Source organism: Paroedura picta, chromosome 8 (genome assembly GCF_049243985.1).
Source record: "Paroedura picta isolate Pp20150507F chromosome 8, Ppicta_v3.0, whole genome shotgun sequence".
NCBI lineage: Eukaryota > Metazoa > Chordata > Lepidosauria > Squamata > Gekkonidae > Paroedura > Paroedura picta.
The window spans coordinates 79,376,737-79,396,883 of NC_135376.1; the positions used below are offsets into that span (position 1 = coordinate 79,376,737).

The 20,147-nt window shown below is 45.1% G+C and overlaps 1 protein-coding gene across 3 annotated transcripts in view; it reads left to right on the top strand.

Moving 5' to 3' along the window:
• Positions 1-20,147, top strand: part of CHST3 (carbohydrate sulfotransferase 3) — a 68,967-nt gene that overhangs the window by 47,093 nt on the left and 1,727 nt on the right. For 2 of the 3 annotated variants that reach the window (XR_013233709.1, XR_013233710.1), the window contains exons 3-4: positions 1,168-9,764; positions 17,370-18,575. Coding sequence is in view for 1 of the 3 variants with exons in the window: in XM_077350533.1 (XP_077206648.1) it covers positions 1,168-2,416 (1,249 nt within the window). In the remaining 2 variants the exon portion in view is untranslated. Of the gene's footprint in view, positions 1-1,167; positions 10,685-17,369; positions 18,576-20,147 lie in introns of those variants that run through there. The other variant, XM_077350533.1, reaches the window with a different exon arrangement.

A 20,147-nucleotide genomic window follows, 5' to 3' on the forward strand; every position in this document is an offset into this window, starting at 1 on the left:
AATGCTGCAGCCAAATCAACGAATGCAGTGAGGGCCATTTATTCCTGAATAGACAAGTATTTGACAATGGTCAATGGTACTAAGGCCTTTTCTGAATCCACCTTGATGCAGGTATAAAATATGATTTTCACCTACCCATTCATCCAGCTTAATCAGTAAATACTTGCTGTACATTTGCTGCTATATCCAGCAGACTAATAGGTCTGTAGTTATTAGGAGCTGATTTGTTCCCTTTTTTATAAATGGGCACAACAATGCTAAGTTTCCATCCAGGGGGGATTTGGCCTGTGTTGTTAATTTGTGAGAAAGTTTTTGCTAGTACAGTAGACCCCCCATGATGGAAAGGCTTTATAAAGATCTGCAGGGATGAGATCTTCCCCTTGGGACTTATCAGATGCTAATGAGGAGATCAGACCATTGATTTCAGCCTCTGAAACTGTGGGCCAAACAGGAAGATCTGCTAGGTCAGAAGGGATATATTGAGGGTAAGGCCAGATGGGCTCCAAAGACCTTGCTAAAATGCAAGGCCCAATCTTTAGCTGGTATTTGAGCCTCCAATTGATGGGACCAGGTTTTTAAACTATTTGTGACTAGTGCCCAAAAGGAGTTCATCCCTTCACAAAAATGTTACTGTTAGGCCAGTGATGCCTAGCATGGCACCACCAATCAGAATATCCAGCTGGTGTCCATTCCCACCCCCTCAAAAAAAAAAGTGCAAAGATCCAACCCTGGTTTTCCTCCATTCACTGGAGTAGAAGGTAGTTCAGAAGAGCAGATGAGGCATCACCTTTGTGCCAGAAGGGAGCAGCCCTGTGGGAGTGGCTGCCTTCATCATGGGAACATGTCTGGGTTGGAACTCTCAGACATTGTGATGGGTTCCAGCTGTCATAGCAGCCATTTGTGGTTAGCTGGGTCCTTCCCCATTTTGCAAATTTGCCTGTGAGTTAGGCTGAGAGCATATGACTGGTCCAAGGACAACCAGTTCATTGCATGGCTGTATAGGGTTTGAACTTCATTATTTATAGTCCTGCCCTCTACCAACTGTGCCCCACTAGCTTCCTGCATGATAAACTACACAGACCAAAAAGCCCTCTTCTATATAAGCCCCAAAGTAATCTCCAAACACTGGTCTCGCTTTCTCTTCAAGTATTCTTTTTTTCTTTTTAGAGTGTCAGACAAACTGAAGCAGTCTCCGCTGTCCCTTGGAGAAGCCAATAGCACAGACCCTGGCTTGGTGTTGTCCGAGAATGGCTCCCTCATGTCCCTCAGTGAACTGGATTCAGCTTTCTCCCAGCTCAAGAAGAGACTTCAGAATGTCACACTGCAACTTGGGGGGACTAGGGAACCTTTCCTGGCACCCGCTAAAGGGACTCGAAAGCATGTGCTCCTGATGGCCACTACCCGCACAGGTTCCTCATTTGTAGGGGAGTTCTTCAACCAACAGGGCAACATTTTCTACCTCTTTGAGCCACTCTGGCACATTGAAAGGACGGTGTCTTTTGAACCTGGTGGTGCTAATGCTGTGGGGTCAGCCCTCGTGTACAGAGATGTTTTGAAACAGCTTTTCCTCTGTGACCTCTACATTTTGGAGAACTTCATAATTCCATTCCCAGAGGATCACCTGACTCAGTTTATGTTTCGGCGTGGTTCAAGCCGCTCTTTATGTGAGGAGCCTGTCTGCACACCTTTTGTCAAGAAGGTCTTCGAGAAGTACCACTGCAAAAACCGCCGCTGTGGTCCCTTGAACATGACCCTGGCCGCAGAAGCCTGCCTGCGCAAAGACCACATGGCACTTAAGGCAGTACGGATTCGCCAGCTAGAGTTTTTGCGCCCCTTGGTTGAAGACCCTCGTCTGGACATGAGGATAATTCAGCTGGTACGGGACCCACGAGCAGTGCTGGCTTCTCGGATGGTGGCTTTTTCAGGGAAGTACGAAACATGGAAGAAATGGGCAACTGAAGGTGCAGCGACCATCAGTGATGATGAAGTACAGAGGCTACGAGGTAACTGCGAGAGCATCCGGCTCTCAGCTGAACTTGGTTTGAGGCAGCCAGCATGGCTACGGGGTCGCTACATGTTGGTCCGCTACGAGGACATTGCCAGGTCCCCACTCCAAAAAGCCAAGGAGATGTACAAATTCACTGGCATTGCCATCACGCCTCAGGTGGAGGAATGGATTCAGAAGAACACTCAGGCACCTCAGGATAGTAACGGCATCTACTCCACCCAGAAAAATTCCTCAGAACAGTTTGAGAAGTGGCGATTCAGCATTCCCTTCAAGCTTGCCCAGGTGGTACAGAATGTCTGCAGTCCAGCCATGAACCTATTTGGCTACAAGTTGGCCAGCAGCCCCGAGATCCTCATAAACAGATCCATCAGCTTGCTAGAGGAGAGGAGGACCTTCAGGGTCACGTAAAAGCGGCCTTGGCTGATGGACTTTCTCTACCTTGGTGTTCTGTGGAATTGACAAGACGGAACACAAGAATGAACTGGGGAAGGAACCCTTAGTGGAAAGGCTTGAGGGCAAGAGGAAGCCATCTCTGGTGGGCCCAGCTCATGCTTCTGCTTCTCCTGTGCGCTTTGTTCTCACAAGGTGCCTGCTGGATAATCATGCAGGCCATGCTTTGACATGAAGAAGAGTCCAGAAGCTGGTGCAGAACGGAGCAGTGAATGCTGGGTACCGGATTCCCTACCTCATGTGCATTTTCTCCTCAGTACAGGCATCGCCTCTTCATTCATGGGGCATTTTTATATAGTAAACATCCAAAGTGAAAGAGAGACTTCTTTTTTTCCTTTCAAAAAAAAATCCCCACATTTATACTTTAAGCAAAAGAAACTGGTTACTCATCCTGCTGAGAAAATGTGACAAAAGCATAGTATTGCACTGCTATTGCCAAGGCAGCCTTAAAGAACATGTCAAGCCAATATTTGGTGAGGAAGGGGAGAAAGGAAGGAAAGTTGTTGAAGAGGACAGTCAGGAAGGAGTCTGGCTGCATTATTTAGACAGAGGGTGTTTTTGAATGTGTTCTGCACGAGATCTTCAGATAAATTAAAGCCTTGTTTAAACTGGAGGAGATGTGACCGGTTCACACAAGATCACCAGGCAAAACAGGGAGCGAATCCACGGAGTTTCATGCACTTGCAGTCTTTTGTCCTGCCCTGCACCTAAACCATTGGACGAGAGCTAAAAAGCAGGCTATGAAAACAGCATTCAAAGAGGGAGAGAATGGAATAGTATTTATCCTGCGTCTCTGGAGATCAACTGATCTTCTTTCTGAGTTGCATCAGTTGTTTTGGTCTCCAGTAGGCCATTAAAAAAAAAGTCTGCCATCTGGTTTTCAGTCTTGTCTCTGAATCAGTTGTTACTGAGTCACAATCAATGTCTGGAAATGGAGATAGACAAAAGCTTGTTTTGAATTGGGCAATAGAAGGTTATGACTGTATTGTATCTGTATTCCCCTCCCCCCCAGTTGTTTTTTGTGCCCTTTCAAAGTGCTGGTTGGAAGCTGCCAATAATTCTCCTCTGCTGCTTTCCAAAGAGGATTTATTTTCCTACAGACTAGGCTACTGAATCATGTAGACGAAAAAGAAGAAAAAGAAGTCTAGGGGATGCAGACATGTTGGGCAACAGCCTGAGTTTCCGAAGAAAAATATAGGCAGCAGTCAGAAATCACAAACAACCCGAAGGCTGCTTGTCATGAAGATGAGCCTCTTATATTCTCAGACGTCCCCGTTCCTTATTTGTGGGCCGGAAAGAAGGCCCACTTTGTTGCAGTATCCAAGTTCAGACACCACACAAATCTATATTAAACAGAAGTCTTCTTCAGCCGGGAAGACTTCAGTCAGAGCTGCGCACATGCAGGGGGGAAAGGCTCAAATCCAGCAACAAGTCAGCCTCCTTCTTGTCATGAGTAAACTCTGGCACGTTTTATTATTAGGCACTTATTTTTAAAAGCTTCATTTGTTTTTATTTCTTTTTCTATTGATGCCTTTTAAACAGAGGCTGTTGACTCTTACAATGCGTATAAAAGGGCAGAAGCAGTGAATAAGAAACCACGTTGATTTTAACTCACTCAAAAGAGTAGTCAGCAGTGCACATTGAGGTCCTATTTCCTGATGGGTACCAAGTGATCAGGAAATGAAAGCCGAACTTTGCACAGCTGCTGCAGATGTATAATTAAGTCATCCCCGTCCATGTAATTATGTTGGATCCCTTCCCCAACGCCAAGGGGGAAAAAATCGATCCTAATAGGAAACATGTATTGTTAGTAGATAAAAATAACAGTCTTTGAATAAAGGTTAGAAAGACAGAGTGCTTCTGGAGTGCAGTTAGCTTTTTGCAAATTTTGCACAGAAAGCATTATGGAGGGGCTAAGCTTGGTCCTGTGGTTAAAAGCGGGGAGCTGGGTTTGATTCCCCACTGGTCCACATGCAGCCAGCTGGGTGACTTTGGGCTGTTCTCACAGAGTTCTGTCAGGGCTCTCTCAGCCTCACCTACCTCACAGGGTATCTGTTGTGAGGAGAGGAAGGGAAGGCAATTGTAAGCTGCATTGAGAATCCTTCAGGGAGTGAAAAGCGGGATACAAAACCCAACTCCTCTTCTAATCTGCACCTATATCATAGGAGGCCAGGCTTTCTCAACTAGGGTTTCGTGAAACCCTGGGGTTTCTTGATGGCTCTGGAAGGGTTTCCCAAATAGGTGCGAATTAATTATTTTTGTTAATCATTTATCAGGTAGTCTGACCACATATGACCATATGTTGAGCTGCACCCCCTCCCAAAATGGCCAATGATGGGCTTGGAGGGAGTGGGAAGGGGAGCAGCCATCTAATTTGTGATGTCGTCCTCAACCACAGTTTAGAAAAGCATTTTAGAAAGTGTTTGTGTGTCCACTCATACCCAGGGTAACATGAAGGGCAAGGGCTGATGCAGCACAGTCCGTGTTGGTTGCACCTGTCTATTGGACATAAGGCAGTAGTGGTAAGTTGCCGCATTGACTGAGATGTCAATGCAGCAATTTACTTCTCTGTGATGTTCAGGACTCTTGCAGCTGCTTCCCACTCTATTTATATATGCTAAACCACACATACACTCCTACCAGCTTCATGTTTCGTAGTGTATTCTTGGGCAGGCAATAAATAAACATTTTCATGTAATATTTAACAGCAGCAATAGAAGATGGGGAAATTTGGATCAATGATTCTGGTGCTGGGTAAGGTGTTATCCTTTCCTTGAACTATCTGTTCTATAGAAATCACTCTCTAGAACAGGGAGGGCCAGAGTGTGGCTCACAAATTACCATGGGCCCCTGCCAGCATGGCCAATTGGCAGGGGTTCATGGTAGCTGTAGTCCATGGACATCTGGAGAACTACAGTTTGGCCACCCGTGCCCAAAAACCACCACTAGCCACAGTAGTCCAAAAAAGAATAGAAACAACTTAAGCATTTGTATTTTTCTCTAAGCACAGAGCCCCTTGGAGGTTTTTGTGGTTTCTGCCAGGGAAACAGCACGGGAGAAAAGAGGGGGCCTAAGCCTTCCCTGGAACCATGGCTTTGATCTTGAATGGTCTCCAGTACTTGTTTAATATGAATGGTAACATCATCCCTGTAAAATATAGCTTGGCCCACAAGCAGTATGAGTGCCAGGCATAATAGAACGATAATTACGTTGCTCCCCTCTCTTGGACGCTACTGCCAGGAAGCATGAGAAAGCATGACTAAGACATTGTGGTTGAATCAGGGCCTCCCACCCGTTAAAGTACTTATGGGTGGGCTTGGCTTTGCAGCATGCTAGTCCTACAGTCCTCAGAAGCGCGGCCAACTTTGAGTTGGGAAATCCCTGGAGATTTCAGGGTAGAGTCGGGGGAGGGGGGCAGGTTGGGGAGCATGCTCAGTAAAGGTGAGTTTTTATAATGTCCACCCTGTGAAGCTCTAAAGTCCGCCCATGTCATCCTGGGTAACTGACTGCTGACTGGAGATCAGTTGTAGTTTTGTGAGATCTTGAGGCCCAACCCGGAGGGTGGCCATCCTCATTCTCAGAGAGGTGGACTACTTCAAGTACTTCCTAGGGCAAATTTTCTTTGGCTATGAGAGGTTCCAACCAGCACTATGTTGACTGTGCAACTATGTCTTTTTTTCTGCTCTTTTAGTTTTGTTTATGCTTTTTCCATTTGGTGTCGGATTTTTCCTCCTGAACGTTTTATTTTTTTAAATGCTGTAACAGCTTTTCAAAAGAGAGGCTGCAACTTGCCAGTACCTGGAGGGCTTTGGCTTTCTTTCTTTTTTTAGTTGTATAAAATGTGCAGTTGATTTATTTATTTATTATATATATATGGGAAAAAAGATGGAAAATACTTTATTAGCAGGAATCAGAGCTGCACCAAAACAAATAAATAAAAGCTCAGAAATGTCTCCCAGGAAATGGAAGCAGAAAAGCAACTGAATTAAGAATGGCTCTGGTCTGATTTCAACAAAATGTTTTGTGCATGTCTCCCCGCCCCCCTACTAACATTGTAGTAATCTTTCACAGGAAAAAAAGTGTTCTGTTTAAGGGGAGAACCCAAGCGGGAAACCATGACATTTCATTCTCTGTCATCTTGAAGCCATAAATAGCATTCACTGTCTGGGGTACTGAGGAAAGGCAGCACTTGTTCCCCCAACAATATTTTACGTATCCTCAGTTCAGACTTCCTCTTTCTGTTACTTACCAAAAGGATTAGTTAATTTCCCCCAAGAACAGGGGGAAATGTGATTGTGACCACATGGAATTAGCTCATTTTCTAGCTTGATCAAGAGTTCTGGTGTCAGAACACAATGACAATCCATAGAAAAGAGGTCTATTGGGTACTGATTTAACAACACGAGAAGACACAAAGGAGCTGCAGCCCAGTTGTGTGAACTAAAAGATCATCGATCTGACTTTTATAGCCCAGGTTGGCCTGATCTCATCAGATCTCAGAAGCTAAGCAGGGCTGACCCAGGCTGGCATTGGGATGGGAGACCTCTGAGGAAGATCAGGGTCATGACTGGAGGCAAGCGGTAGCTAACCATCTCGGAATGATTCATGCCTTGAAAACACTACGTGGTCACCATGACAACCCCCCTCCCCCAAGAAAACAAAGGCTCAGGGAGGCTCAAGCATGCCTACCTGCTAGATCAGTGGTACCCAACCTTTTTATCACCAGGGACCGGACAACGCTTGACAATTTTACTGAGGCCCGGGGAGGGGTAGTCTTTTGCTGAGGGACGTCACCACTGCCACCTGAGCCCCTGCTCTACTTGCTTTCCCACTGGTGCCCCTGACTTCCCGCCGCCCGCTGGAGGGTGCTGCCAGCAGCAGCTGTGCAGTGCTGTGCCGTGGAGGAGCCCCAGCCATGGCGGCCACTGGAGAGCACCAAAGGTGAGCCAGCAGCAGAGTGGCAGGGCAGCCCCCGAGGCAGCAGCTGGGGAGGAGGACGAGGAGGAGCCGCGGCCCGGTACTGACTGATCCACAAACCGGTACTGATCTCCGCACCGGGGGTTGGGGACCACTGTGCTAGATTGCAACTTGGAACTCTGCTGAAGCATTCCACACCAGGGACTGGCTACTCAGCTGGTCTGGAATCAGATCTTTCTTCCACATCATTGAACTGAAAAGGAATGTGGCTAGGTTTGCTGCCTCTGTAAGACCAGGGCCCATTCTGCACATGTTAGATAATGCACTTTCAGTGTGCTTTTGCAACTGGATTTTCCTGTGCAGAACAGGGAAATCTGCTTCAAGTGCATTGAAAGCGCATTATCTAATGTGTGCAGAATGGGTCCAGGAGACTCCTGTGGTTGTTTCCCTGCTTCCTGGCTCTAGTTTCTGAACTTCCTCGGCTCTGTGCTGATGTAAGTAGGACTTTAATTTTGCCCTGCAGTAGATGAACACAAAGGGGATGGGATTTGGTGAAGATCAGAGTGGAAAATACATTGGCTGCAAAGTCTGATGTATTGATGTTTTTCAGAGGCACAACCTGGTAAGTGTGGGAGTTAATTCCTACCCCCCTTCCCCAGAAAATCTCAGTTTACCTATCTTGGCAGATGAGGATTTGGCCTAGTTTGGTTAAGGGTGCATTGATTTTATGCAGATCATTTTGATCTGTGTGGGCTTATGATGCCTTGGCAAAGTACAGTCCCCGAAAGTCTTCCATTGGGGATGAAGCTCAGGGCAGTCTGGGATTTCCCTCTCAGGGTAGAAGCAAACCCACCAGTCAGAGCAGAATTCATTAGCAGCTCTTGAGGAACAGCACAGAAGGACTCCCTCCTCCATTGCTAGCCTCAGGATAGACAGAGAGAGCCAGTTCTCTGCAAAGCCAGTCACTTGACCTTCCCAAGCACAAGGGAGTCATTCAGAGGTAATTTATTTACTTAAGGAACTTTTTTCCCCCGTAAAAAAAAGTTGATGAACACATCTTCAGTCTAGCCGGGAGACAGCCCTTTCTAAATAAAAATGAATAGTCTTCTAGGCATTTAGGGAACCAGATTATAGGAAAGCAGTCCCCCCCCCCCCTCCATGTTTTCTGCCAATCACTATGTTTGCTACATTTCTGGCCATGTTTTATGGGATGTACTTGGCCCAGGAGAATGGTACATAAACAGTTATCGGCTTTGTTGCTGTGTGGCCTCTTGAACCTAGCCAGGCAGATGTCCATCAGCTGTCAGGACAGCTTTGAAAGGTGCGATGTTTGGTGAAGGGTGACCTTTCAAGGGCAAGACTGTTAGTTTATAGTGCCTAAAGTCAACAACTAAACTTTCAATAACCAGTTTCAAGGACATCTGTGTGGGACCACAGCAGCTCCATCACTTCAGAGCTCATTAGAGGATGCTGAAATACATTTCCCTAAAGCAGGGATTATATCGTGCGGCTCATAGAGAGACTCACACTGGTAATTGTGCCTCTTGTTGCCCTACTCTGCCCCATACCACCACAAGGGGCCAGTATGACGTTAAGCCGCTGGGTCACGCTCCCATTCATGCACTCCCCCTCGTCAACAACAACCGGAATTAGGGAGCCAGCAGTGCTCTTATTTTCCATTCCTCTGGTCCAGAGCCTTCTCTTGGCTGCTGTGTACAAAATGGTCTGTGCAGATGTCCCCTTAGAGCAGGACAGGCATCGTAAAAGAACTGAAGGTATGCAACAGGCCAGAAAGATATCCATAGCCTGTTGCTGCCAACTTTTCAGCAGGCTACTAAAAAGCTTGTTTCTCCTGGGGGGGGGGGGTGGATTACCATCTTGCCTTCCATGACTTCCAGCCTTGGTTTTAGTTCACATGGAAGCCTCTTCTGTCACTTTAACTCCCCCATGTTTCAAAGGACAATATTGTGCTGCCAGTAACAGCTGTTTTAGTTTATTCAAAACAGAAACACCCACATACAGGACAAGAAGTAGACTCTGTATCTTTAAACGGCAAGGATTTGCCACATGGAGGGGAAAGGACCTCATGGGGGAAGGAGGCCAAGGAGGAGAGCCAAGTTATGTGTCTAGAAAATATCTTGGCGGTGGGTTCTTTGAGTAACAAGTGGAGTGCAGTTAAGAGGTTCCGAAGGAGTCAAACAGCCCCTTTGTTTATTTACCTGAATGTGGAGCTGTCTGTGTTATGTGCTAGGAGCGTTCCCAAAAATAATTCGGCAGCTAAACCAGCGTGTAAATATTTTCTTACTGGCCCTATATGCTGTGATGGAGATTTTTTAGCAGAGGAGGATTTGCCCAGTGATGGGACAAACTGCTGTTCAAAAGCTAAACGGTAAACAGATCTTTATTACGGTCATAGATCGGCAGAGTGAAAATTAGCAATCAATCAGTTACAAAACATAAAACAGCTAAAAGCATACATATGTTAATAATATAAAATCTTAGACCATAAAACTGTTAAAAGTATAGATTACATTATATAGGAAATACATGTAGGAAATTATTCTTATCATAGCTCTCTGAATCAATCAGGTGTTAGTCATCTTCTGCCAAATTTTCATGGGAATGTTCAAAACTTGTTTTGGCCTGTTAGGCAGTACTTCCTCTGTCAGATATCCCTTCATATAATTGGAATATTGATTCATGCTTCTCTTTTGGTCAAGGAGAGGGAATTGCAGAGCAGCTGTAATAGGACTAGGTTTACTTTAGAAAAGAAAGCATTGACACTTGTGATGTCTTGGCCGAAATAATTTATTTTACAGATATTATTTCAGCAGGTACTATTAGGGTACAGAAGCAAGCACTTAGGTAGGAAAGACTTTCCCTTAAAAAACCATTGATCACCTCATTGCATGCCTTTTGCCATGCAAAACTGGTTCCAGCTTCCAACCTGCTTCTATAATGTGCAACATCCGCCAAATGCATGGAAGAGACAACTCATTGTTTCCTATTTATAATCAGGCCACAGCAGAGAGGCAAATGGAAGCAAACAGCTGGATTGTTTTGATAGGTCTTGGTTCCCATCTTGAATTTGCATCACAAAGGATTTGTTGTTATTTTGCCAGCTGACTTATGGTGACCCCTGGTGGAGTTTTCAAGGCAAGAAATGTGCTGAGGTGGTTTGCCATGGCCTGCCATCTTGGTATTCCTTGGTGGTCTCCCTTCCAAGTACTGATCAGGGCCAACTCTGCTTAGCTGCCAAGGTCTGATGAGATTCGGCTATCCTGAATGAATAGAACCTGTCAAAGCATGACAGGTGTAGAGTGTGTGTAGAGTTTTTTTTTTTAAAAGAAATCCCAGCTCATATTTTTGTCCAACCTGAAGATATCCAACTACATAAACTTATTTAGATATATCTGCACATGTCCTGAATGCCCAAGCACTAAAATAAACGTTGTGGTGGTGCTGTGAAGCCTTGGAATGCCAGAGAGGAACAAGATTTTGCTTGTTTGTAGCCCCTTCCAGGAGCAGCTCTGCAATCAAGGACCAAGCATGGGAAGCTCAGAAGCCTCTGCATTCATATATGGGCTACTCCCAAGTATCACTGGGGAGATGATCGAAGAGAATGAAAAACAAAAGTGTCAGTAATGGGATTTCTTTTAACTGGGAAAAATGGCAAATGTAAAAGTTTGAGATTTTATCGAAATATCATTGTGGGAAACTCTTGATTTTTGGGCACCACCTGGCGTGAGACAAGAAATCTTTACCCATGAATGAACCTCATGAGAAATGTATGGGGGTTGGAACACAGGCAGTCTAGTAGTTCCCTCAACTCCTGAAGTTTGGGACTAAGTGGGAAGGCAGCAGTTTATCTAGTCCTGAACTTGAGTGGTCCAATGCTCTAAGATACTATTAAGCTGTTATGGGCTCGTTTCTGCCTTTCCCATTTTGTTTTCCTTCTCCCCCCTTAATCGACATTCAACTGCCCTCAATATTCCACCGTTCCTTTTGGGGAATGAGGATGCTCACCCTACAGAATTGTTTGGAGGGGTTCTTATTTTAAAAATCAGTTTTTCTTTCTGCATTAATGGACTGGAATCCCAAGTATGTTGGCACCCCTACCTTGTCACTTGGTAGCTCCATTTTACTGCTCTATTGGTAGGTAAATAAATGAATATTTATGTAAAAACCTGTTACACTAATGATATTTAAAATAGGTGTGAAACCATCAAGTTTGTCACTAGAAGGTGTGATATTTTAGCTGGATTGAGGGGGGCGTTTTTAAATTTTTAATTAGCTGGATGCAGAAGACAAATAGCAGCCAATTTGTCCTCTCACTTTCCCCACCTCCCTCTGTCACCCAACACTATTAATAGCTCCTAAATGTAAGCCTTCAATTTACCAAAATAAGCAAACAGCATAATGTCAGCATAAAAAGAAAAACTGGAAGGGGCTAATTTAGAGAGACAAGTCTCCTGATTTACATTCAGGTGAAAGGGGAAGCTCAAATGTTGGGGAATATACGGCTCTTGGGTCTTCCTGGGGAAAAGGCATGGATGTTGTGTTCGATGGAAGACTTACATATACTTCTATTCATTCAATAGACCAGGGGTAGTCAAACTGCGGCCCTCCAGATGTCCATGGACTACAGTTCCCATGAACCCCTGCCAGCTCCTGGGAATTGTAGTCCATGGACATCTGGAGGGCCGCAGTTTGACTACCCCTGCAGAGCTTCAAGGCTTCTATTCTTCTTCAATACCTTTTTCAAAGGGAAATTCCTCCATCTCCAATTGCCAGTTTCCCTCTGTCATTAGGCCTTACACAGCCCCTCTCAAAGCTTGCAGGCCAGAAAGTTATCGTATGAAGAAAAGGCTGAATGACACCAACCATCACCCAGTCAACAGGCACAGGTTCCAAGGGGGACTGGGGCAAATGTCCACAAAGAGAATTTCATTTATGTGGTGCATGCATTGTCCAGCCCGCCTGGCCCCAGGGGTGGATAGAGTGCTTGCTAACTCAGCAATGTACAAGCTCCCTCTGAGATGTTCTCAATGCTAAAAATGTATCTGCAAGGTTGCTTCCTTCCATCCTGTTTCACAGAGAGGCCATCTTGTTCAGCAGTAAGAGCATGGGACTAAAGTCTGGGAGACAGAGGACTGAATCTCCACTGGGCCGTGGAAACTTGCTGGATGACACTGGGGGGCTTTTCGCACACCTTCAAAATCGCACAATGGTTGCCAATTGAAAACGCTACTGATTTGCCATTATGCACAACGTCGTTGACAATCTGCCACACACCTGAAACCGATCCGCAAAAAGCGCTTCCTTGTAGCGCTTTCAGGGAAATCCCCAAAAGTGGATTCACCCTCCAGAAAGCGCTACACTCCTGCAACCAATCTGCAACACTAGCGGGAAAGTTCTGTGCGTTACCATTGTTGTGGTTTCTACAAAGTCCCTCCCCCTGGCTCTCTCCTCTGATCTTCCGGCGAAGCGATCGCCATTTTTTTTTCTCCGAGCGAGCGAAGTTCAACCCACCAGCAAGCCTGTTTAGAGGCTTCCCCGGCTTCAGTCCCTCCCCAGAGCTGTTTATTCACTAAGCACAAACAACAGACAAGCCCGTTTGCTGATGTATTTTCCCTTTATTTTTTACACTGTTTTCGGCCGAAAATCGGGCCCGTGAGGGGGGGATTTTTTTTTCACTTGGGGGGAGCGTGGCAACGATGAAACGACAGCTCAAACACACCTGCCAGCTGATGGGTCTCTCTGTTGCAACGAATCAACACATATTCGTTGCAATGGGTGTGTTTTTTTTAAAAAAAAACCTTTCTTAAAGGGAAAGGGGCTGTTTGGGAGCATGCTAACGGCTGCCCATTGGCTGCTTGACGGCCAGGGGCGGGACGAGCTTGGCAATAGCGCTTCCTGTCTAGCGATTTTTGCTGAGACCGGAAGCTTGTGGGAAACGATAGAAACGCAACTGGATTCCACTACAAAGTCAGGTATGCATAATGACGAATTGCACTATTTTAAATGGCGATTTTTCGTTCAGCAAACAATTTGCTACAAGGATCCCGGTGCGGAAAGCCCCTGGGTCCGTCAATACTCTGTCAGTACAAAAACCTTTAATGGCATCCAAAATATAAAACAGTATACAAATTGGTTCTATAATACAAAAAGAAAAAGCCAGTGATGTTTACTGCTTTACCCTGTGGGTCATAACTATAGATAAAAATTTCTACCCATTCAGTGGTCTCCGAGCAATTATCAGCAGCAGTTCAAGAGACCTGGCATCTGTGGCATTAGGAAAAGGTAAAAGTGGGGAGATCAGGTCAGAACGTTGGTTGTTATACGTCTCACATCACTGGATCAGTCCACGCCCTCAACCTAATCTACCTTGCATGATCATTATACGGATAAAGTGGAGGAGTGAAGAGCTATGAAAACCACTTGGGTCCCCACTGGGAGACAGACAGGCTATAAGATAAATAAATCTACTGGTACTATATTTGGGAGGACTGGTTCATTTGCTAGTTGTTAAGCCATGTTCTGTGGCTAGCCTTGGCCATTGCAGGTGGATCTGGCAAAGGTTTTCAAGAAGGGATAGTCATTGCCATAGAAACAGTCCACTGTGGACGAAGCACCCCCAGACATGAGCCAGTTTATTAAGCTGAACCTAAAGGTACAAAGCTTCATTCAGAAAAAAAAAACCAGACTAATGAGCCAGTGTCCCTCCCTGAATAATGTTGTTTCTTTAGGAAATACTTTTACCTTTAATAGTTTCAGGTGGGTAGCACAAAGCAGCAGAACAAAGTTGGAGTCCAGTGGCACCTTTAAGGCCAACAAAAGTTTTATTCAGCATATGAACTTTCATGAACATGCATGCACCCAAAAGATTATACCTTGAATAAGGTTCCACTGAATAAGGTTCTCTTAAAGGTCCCATCGTTCTCAAACTTTGTTATTTGACCTTTAATAGAAGAGAATCATAGAGTCATAAGGGGCCATAGAGGCCATCTAGTCCAACCCCCTTCTCAATGCAGGATCCGCTTAAAGCACCTATCAACTCTGATTGGGTATATTAATCATTCAACTTTTTGCCAACCAGAACAGGGTCCTACGTGTCCCGTAGGAGTAAACTGTCTCAAGACAACAAAGTGATACACTTTATTTGATTTATAACTGCTAAATGGAACATAGATTATGGAGTGGCAATCATTGAGGAAGAATCAGAAAATGGAAGAAACTTACCTGGGACCCCGTTCTGGTTGCCAAAAAGTTGAAGGAATAATATATCTAATAAGAGTGAATGAGAAACTCATTATTTTGGTCTTTTGATTTTGTTTTTGGATTAAAGAACCTATCCAGCTATTTCTTAAGGACTTTAAAGACAGCCTTTAATGTCACCCTCACAGCAAGAATTTACACAATTGCTATCCAGCCCCCCCCCCTGCCCACACTTACAGCCATCCCATGCATTATTGATTCTAGTGGAGATCACTTTCCTAAGATCTAGGTGTCCTTCTGTTGCTGCCTTCACAAATGATCCCTCTTCACCTAAGGCTGAATAGACAAATTGACAGGACCTAATACTCAGAAGAAGAGCCTCTTGTGGCGCAGAGTGGTAAGGCAGCCGTCTGAAAGCTTTGCCCATGAGGCTGGGAGTTCAATCCCAGCAGCCGGCTCAAGGTTGACTCAGCCTTCCATCCTTCCGAAGTCGGTAAAATGAGTACCCAGCGTGCTGGGGGGTAAACGGTAATGACTGGGGAAGGCACTGGCAAACCACCCCGTATTGAGTCTGCCATGAAAACGCTAGAGGGCGTCACCCCAAGGGTCAGACATGACTCAGTGCTTGCACAGGGGATACCTTTACCTTTAATACTCAGAAGAGGGGGAGGGTCAGAATCCCGATCATGCATTTCTTCTGCCTTAGAAACCTGCCTGTGTGGGATGGTCTGGAGAGAACAGGCAGCAGCTACAGAGATACCTCTAGTCTGGTGCTGCAAGGATTCTATGAACCCCAACACCACTTTTGACTTGACTGAATTTGTTTTCTGAAATAGTATCTGTGAGGCCCATCAAAAATAAGTGGGTGGCATTTGAGAGCACAGATTCCACCAACAGGATACTTGCGTATAAAGATGTGACGTTCAAGGTCACAAAACACAAGTTCACAAAACAACTTAAATTATCAATATTTGAGATACGATCTGAAGAATCTCTAATGTACATGTTGTACATTTTTGCACAATAAATTGCACAAATAGATGGGGGTTCCAATGATGGATTATTGTCCAGCCCAGTCGTTTGCCCTTGAGGTGGATGACCCAGTTTGTGAATTTTTGGCAAGCAATAAAATATGGGTACCTTAGAAAACTCTTTTACTAGAAACTTTGCTGTTTTAAAATCAATATGATCAAAGGCCAAAGCCTCTTGGACCACTACTTTTATGATCCTGAGTACATTGTTTGCAGGATCTTTGCTTAATTTCCTACAGCTAATAGTATCACATAACCATCTATTTCAGCTACATAATCTGCTGTATCCATAACAATTATAGAAGAGGAGGAGGAGGAGCTCCCCCCCTTGTCAATCAGCTTGATAATAATATTTTGATCCTGAGCCAATCTGTCTAATGTTAAAAAAAACATTATTTAACATCTTTATGTGCCCTCTGGCTCAACTGGTACGGAGCTATGGGCTGGGTTGCCACTAGTACGCTGATGACACCCAGCTCTTTCTCCTCATGGATGGCCACCCGGACTCCCCCCCAGATCCATTTGCCAGATGTTTGGAAGCCGTAGCTGGATTGCTCGAACAGAGTCACCTGAAACTCAACCCCTCCAAGATGGAGGTTCTGTGGTTGGGCCGTAGGGGGGCAGATCAGGAAGCGCGCTTACCCTTTCTGGCTGGGACGCAACTTAATATCGCGTCTCAGGCCAGGAATTTAGGGGTGACCATTGATGCCTCACTAACACTCGAGGCACAGGTTAAACAGGTAGCTAGCCGGGAATTTTTCCATCTTCGCCAGGCTCGGCTACTAGCGCCCTATCTGTCCTCCGAACACCTGGCCACAGTGATCCATGCGACGGTCACCTCTAGACTAGATTTCTGTAACTCGCTCTATACCGGCCTGCCTCTGGGCTTGATCCGGAAACTGCAACTCGTCCAAAATGCGGCTGCTAGAGTCCTCACAGCTACACCGTGGAGGGCTCACATCCAGCCAGTTCTGAGGCAGCTGCATTGGTTACCGGTCGCCTTCCGGATCAGGTTCAATGTTTTGGTTTTGACCTTCAAGGCCATCCGTGGTTTAGGCCCTGCATATATGAGGGACCACCTTTCACCCTATATCCCCCGCAGGGCTTTATGCTCTGTGGGGGCTAACCTATTGGTCGTTCCTGGCCCCAAGGAAGCCCGCCTGGCCTCAACCAGGGCCAGGGCCTTTTCGGTCCTGGCCCCAACCTGGTGGAATGAGCTCCCGGAAGAGCTGAGGGCCCTGCGGGAATTACCAGCATTCCGCAGGGCCTGTAAGACGGAGCTCTTCCGCCAGGCTTATAACTGAGGCCGGGCAGAAAGAAGATCAGCCCCCCCTGGCAGTAGAGAGAGTCACCCCCCTCCTGTAGTTGAGGATGCGGAGACCAAATGAGCAGATTAAGCCATCGTTGTTGCCATTACTGTAAATTATCGGATCTTATTGTTATTTTATGGTTTAGGGGACGGGGTTATGTAAGCCGCCTCGAGCCTTCGGGGGGAAGCGGGGTATAAATATAAATATAAATATAAATATAAATATAAATATAATAATAAATAATAATAATAATAATAATAATAATAATAATAATAATAATAATAATAATAATAATAATAATAATAATAATAATAATAATAAAAGAGCCCACTTTGATAATGTATGGACATGGAAATGATTTTCAATATTTTCAATATCTTGCATGACCAATTGTTCAAAAAACCTGCACAAACACAGACTTGGGTTTATTTCTAGATTTTAAATCCATCTCAGAGTTTCCAAAGAATCACCTCAATTTCACCAAGCTGGTCGATCTACAAGAATCTACTGTGGAATGCTGCATATACAGGTAAAAGCACAAAACCTAAACCTAAATGGGAGAGTTCTGTCTCTCTAAGGCTCAGAGGGCATAATAACAAATACACTACTGAGTTTTGATTGTATGTAGCCTTGCACTATGCTTTGTTCTTGCTGTTGCACTGTTGTTATCGCTGACAAGCTTTGATCTGACTAGTTGCTGGATAGCTACTGTGACAACAGAGGTGTCACCCTCCCTGGTCCCAAAACGTTTGAGCCAACAAGGAAGCAAAATACGGTTAAGATGGCAAAAATCAGGATCATATTCCAGAGGGATAGCTGTATAGTCTGTAACAAGAGAGAGTGAGGTAGCAACATAAACATCAACACACTTATCATTACATGAACATTCAGATCATGACCAGAGAAATCTGCCTTCTACAGTTCTACTTTTTAGAACTTTGTCCTAACATCCTCCCTGAGGAAGCGCTCTGAGGAGCCTGAAATCTTGCATAGTGCTTTGTGCAAAATTGGTTGATCTTCATAAAAGGTACAGCATGGATTTTGTTCTTAGTTCCTGTGCAGCTTTAAAAACAAAACAAAACTGCAGTACACTGCCCTCTTGTGTCCAATCGGGAGCACAGCAAGGAAATAACCCCATCCCTCCCGGCGAGGTGCTGAGATAAAAGGGAAATTCTGTTTAGAGAGCAGAGTCTTGCTATGTCTGGTTCAAGAAAGTAAATGGCACCTTAAAACAAGCAATTTTAAGTCATACTGCTTAAGCTTACGTTATTGGTGCAAATGGCAATCTGAGATAATGGAGGGGCCAGGAGATAAGTTGCCAACTGCCTGGAGGAAAAACAAATATCCTGGCAGTTTCCATGCCATGAAAAGCTCAGCTTCCATTCATTTCATGGACTATTTCTCCTGGACCATTGAGATAAGAGTAAGAAGAGGCAGCACAATTTGTGATCCAAAAAGCCATACATGGCTTGGAAGGATATCAGTGGGGGAAGCCTATTATAGAGTGCCTCTCCTGCATGTACACGCGAATGCTTGCTATCTTGGAAGTCTTCTCAATCCCTCTGGAATCCAGCCTTTGAGAAAATGAAAAGTGAGACTGTCCAGATTCTTCTGTCAACAAAAACTGCAAATATAGACACGGTATGAGCGAAAGATGGTGAAAGCCTTTCCTGTTGAATTTCTATTTGCTGTGTAGTTGTTGGAGGGGGGCAGCATGGAACAGCCTGATCTTGGAAGCGAAGCAGGCCCAGTATTTGGAAGGGAGACCACCAAGGAAGAGTCTGCAGAGGAAAGCAGTAGCCGTCTGCCTCTGCTCCTCGCTTGCCTTGGAAGCCCTTTGCTGGGGCCATCGTAAAGTCTTTTGTCTTTGTTGATTGTGAAAGTAAAGAAAATGTTAAAACAAAACCTCAGCCTGTGAAGACCCTTGTATAAAGCAAAAGACAGTTTCTATCCACCAGTACAGAGGCATAAGGAAGATCTTGGGTACAGGTCTTGGGAAGATTAGTAGCCTGTAGCCAGAGTCAATGGGTTCTCCTTATGCTGCTGCAGGTTCATGGTTGTGTGCATGGGAAAGTGAGGGAAGACACATGTCTGCTTTGCAGTGGCGCTCAAGAGAGAGCCTCTCTGTCTGCTAACGTGCCAAGTTTTACAAGGTGGAGTCATAAAAATAAACAAAATAATTTTTCCCTTGGAAAGGAAGTGAGGCAGGCCAGCTCTGGGAGGGATCAAAATGTCTGTTAAGAAAATTTAGAAGTCTTTTTGGGGAATGAAAGAACAGTGTCATCCCCATCCGGCCTAGCCAAAAGAAGAGCTCTCGTGTGGTACAGCTGAAGACCCAACAGCCTGTGAAGTCCCACTGACTTCAGGCCCTTCTTTCTCCCTTTCTTGGGATTCTGAGGACCCTGTTCCTTGACGTGCTATTAAATTCCAATCCAGCTGCTGTACAGATGACTGGTCTTTCTTGCCATGGGTGGGGCAGAATCGAGCATCTTTTCACAAGCCTCTAGTTATCCTTAACAGACACACAGACCCAGATGCATTCCTCAACTTTGTATTCAGTCTTTGTTGCTGGAGTGATCTGCTTAAGAGCTACTTCCTAAAGGCAACATGCAGCCATGGTGCACATTGTTTTCCTTCAAGGCTGTGCACAAAGGGGGAGGGTTTAACCCTCCTCCAAAAAACCTGAGGGTTTAATCCCCCCAAAAAAGATTAAATAGAATAAATAATACAAAAAGCTACTCATTGAATCAATGAAAACTTATTAATAATGGTACATGATAGAAAAATAATAAAAAGTTCAAGATAAAGCAACAAAGGACAAACTACGAAGTTCCACAGAGGTTCCGGAATGTATTATGACCCCTCCCCCTTTTAGAATCCTGCACACGAACCTGTTTTCCTGTTTTCTTCCTACCTTCACTGATTAATCTTGCTTCAAAAACGGCCACTCCACATTGCAAAATCATTTGGGACCACCATCATACACCCTGGAAACAGGGTGATTAAAGCAGGGCATGATGAAGAGGTTTTCCCTTCCCAATCCTCCCCCCCCTACACACACACACACAGTTTAGCAGCTGAAACAGAGATCAGCCTCCAAGCGGAAGCGGTGGGTCGCACAGAACTTTCACACAGGAGTTTGCTTTGCATTTCTCTCGATCACTCACCATCGCCCCTGCCAATCAGGAACTAGTGCAGAACCAGAACAATTCC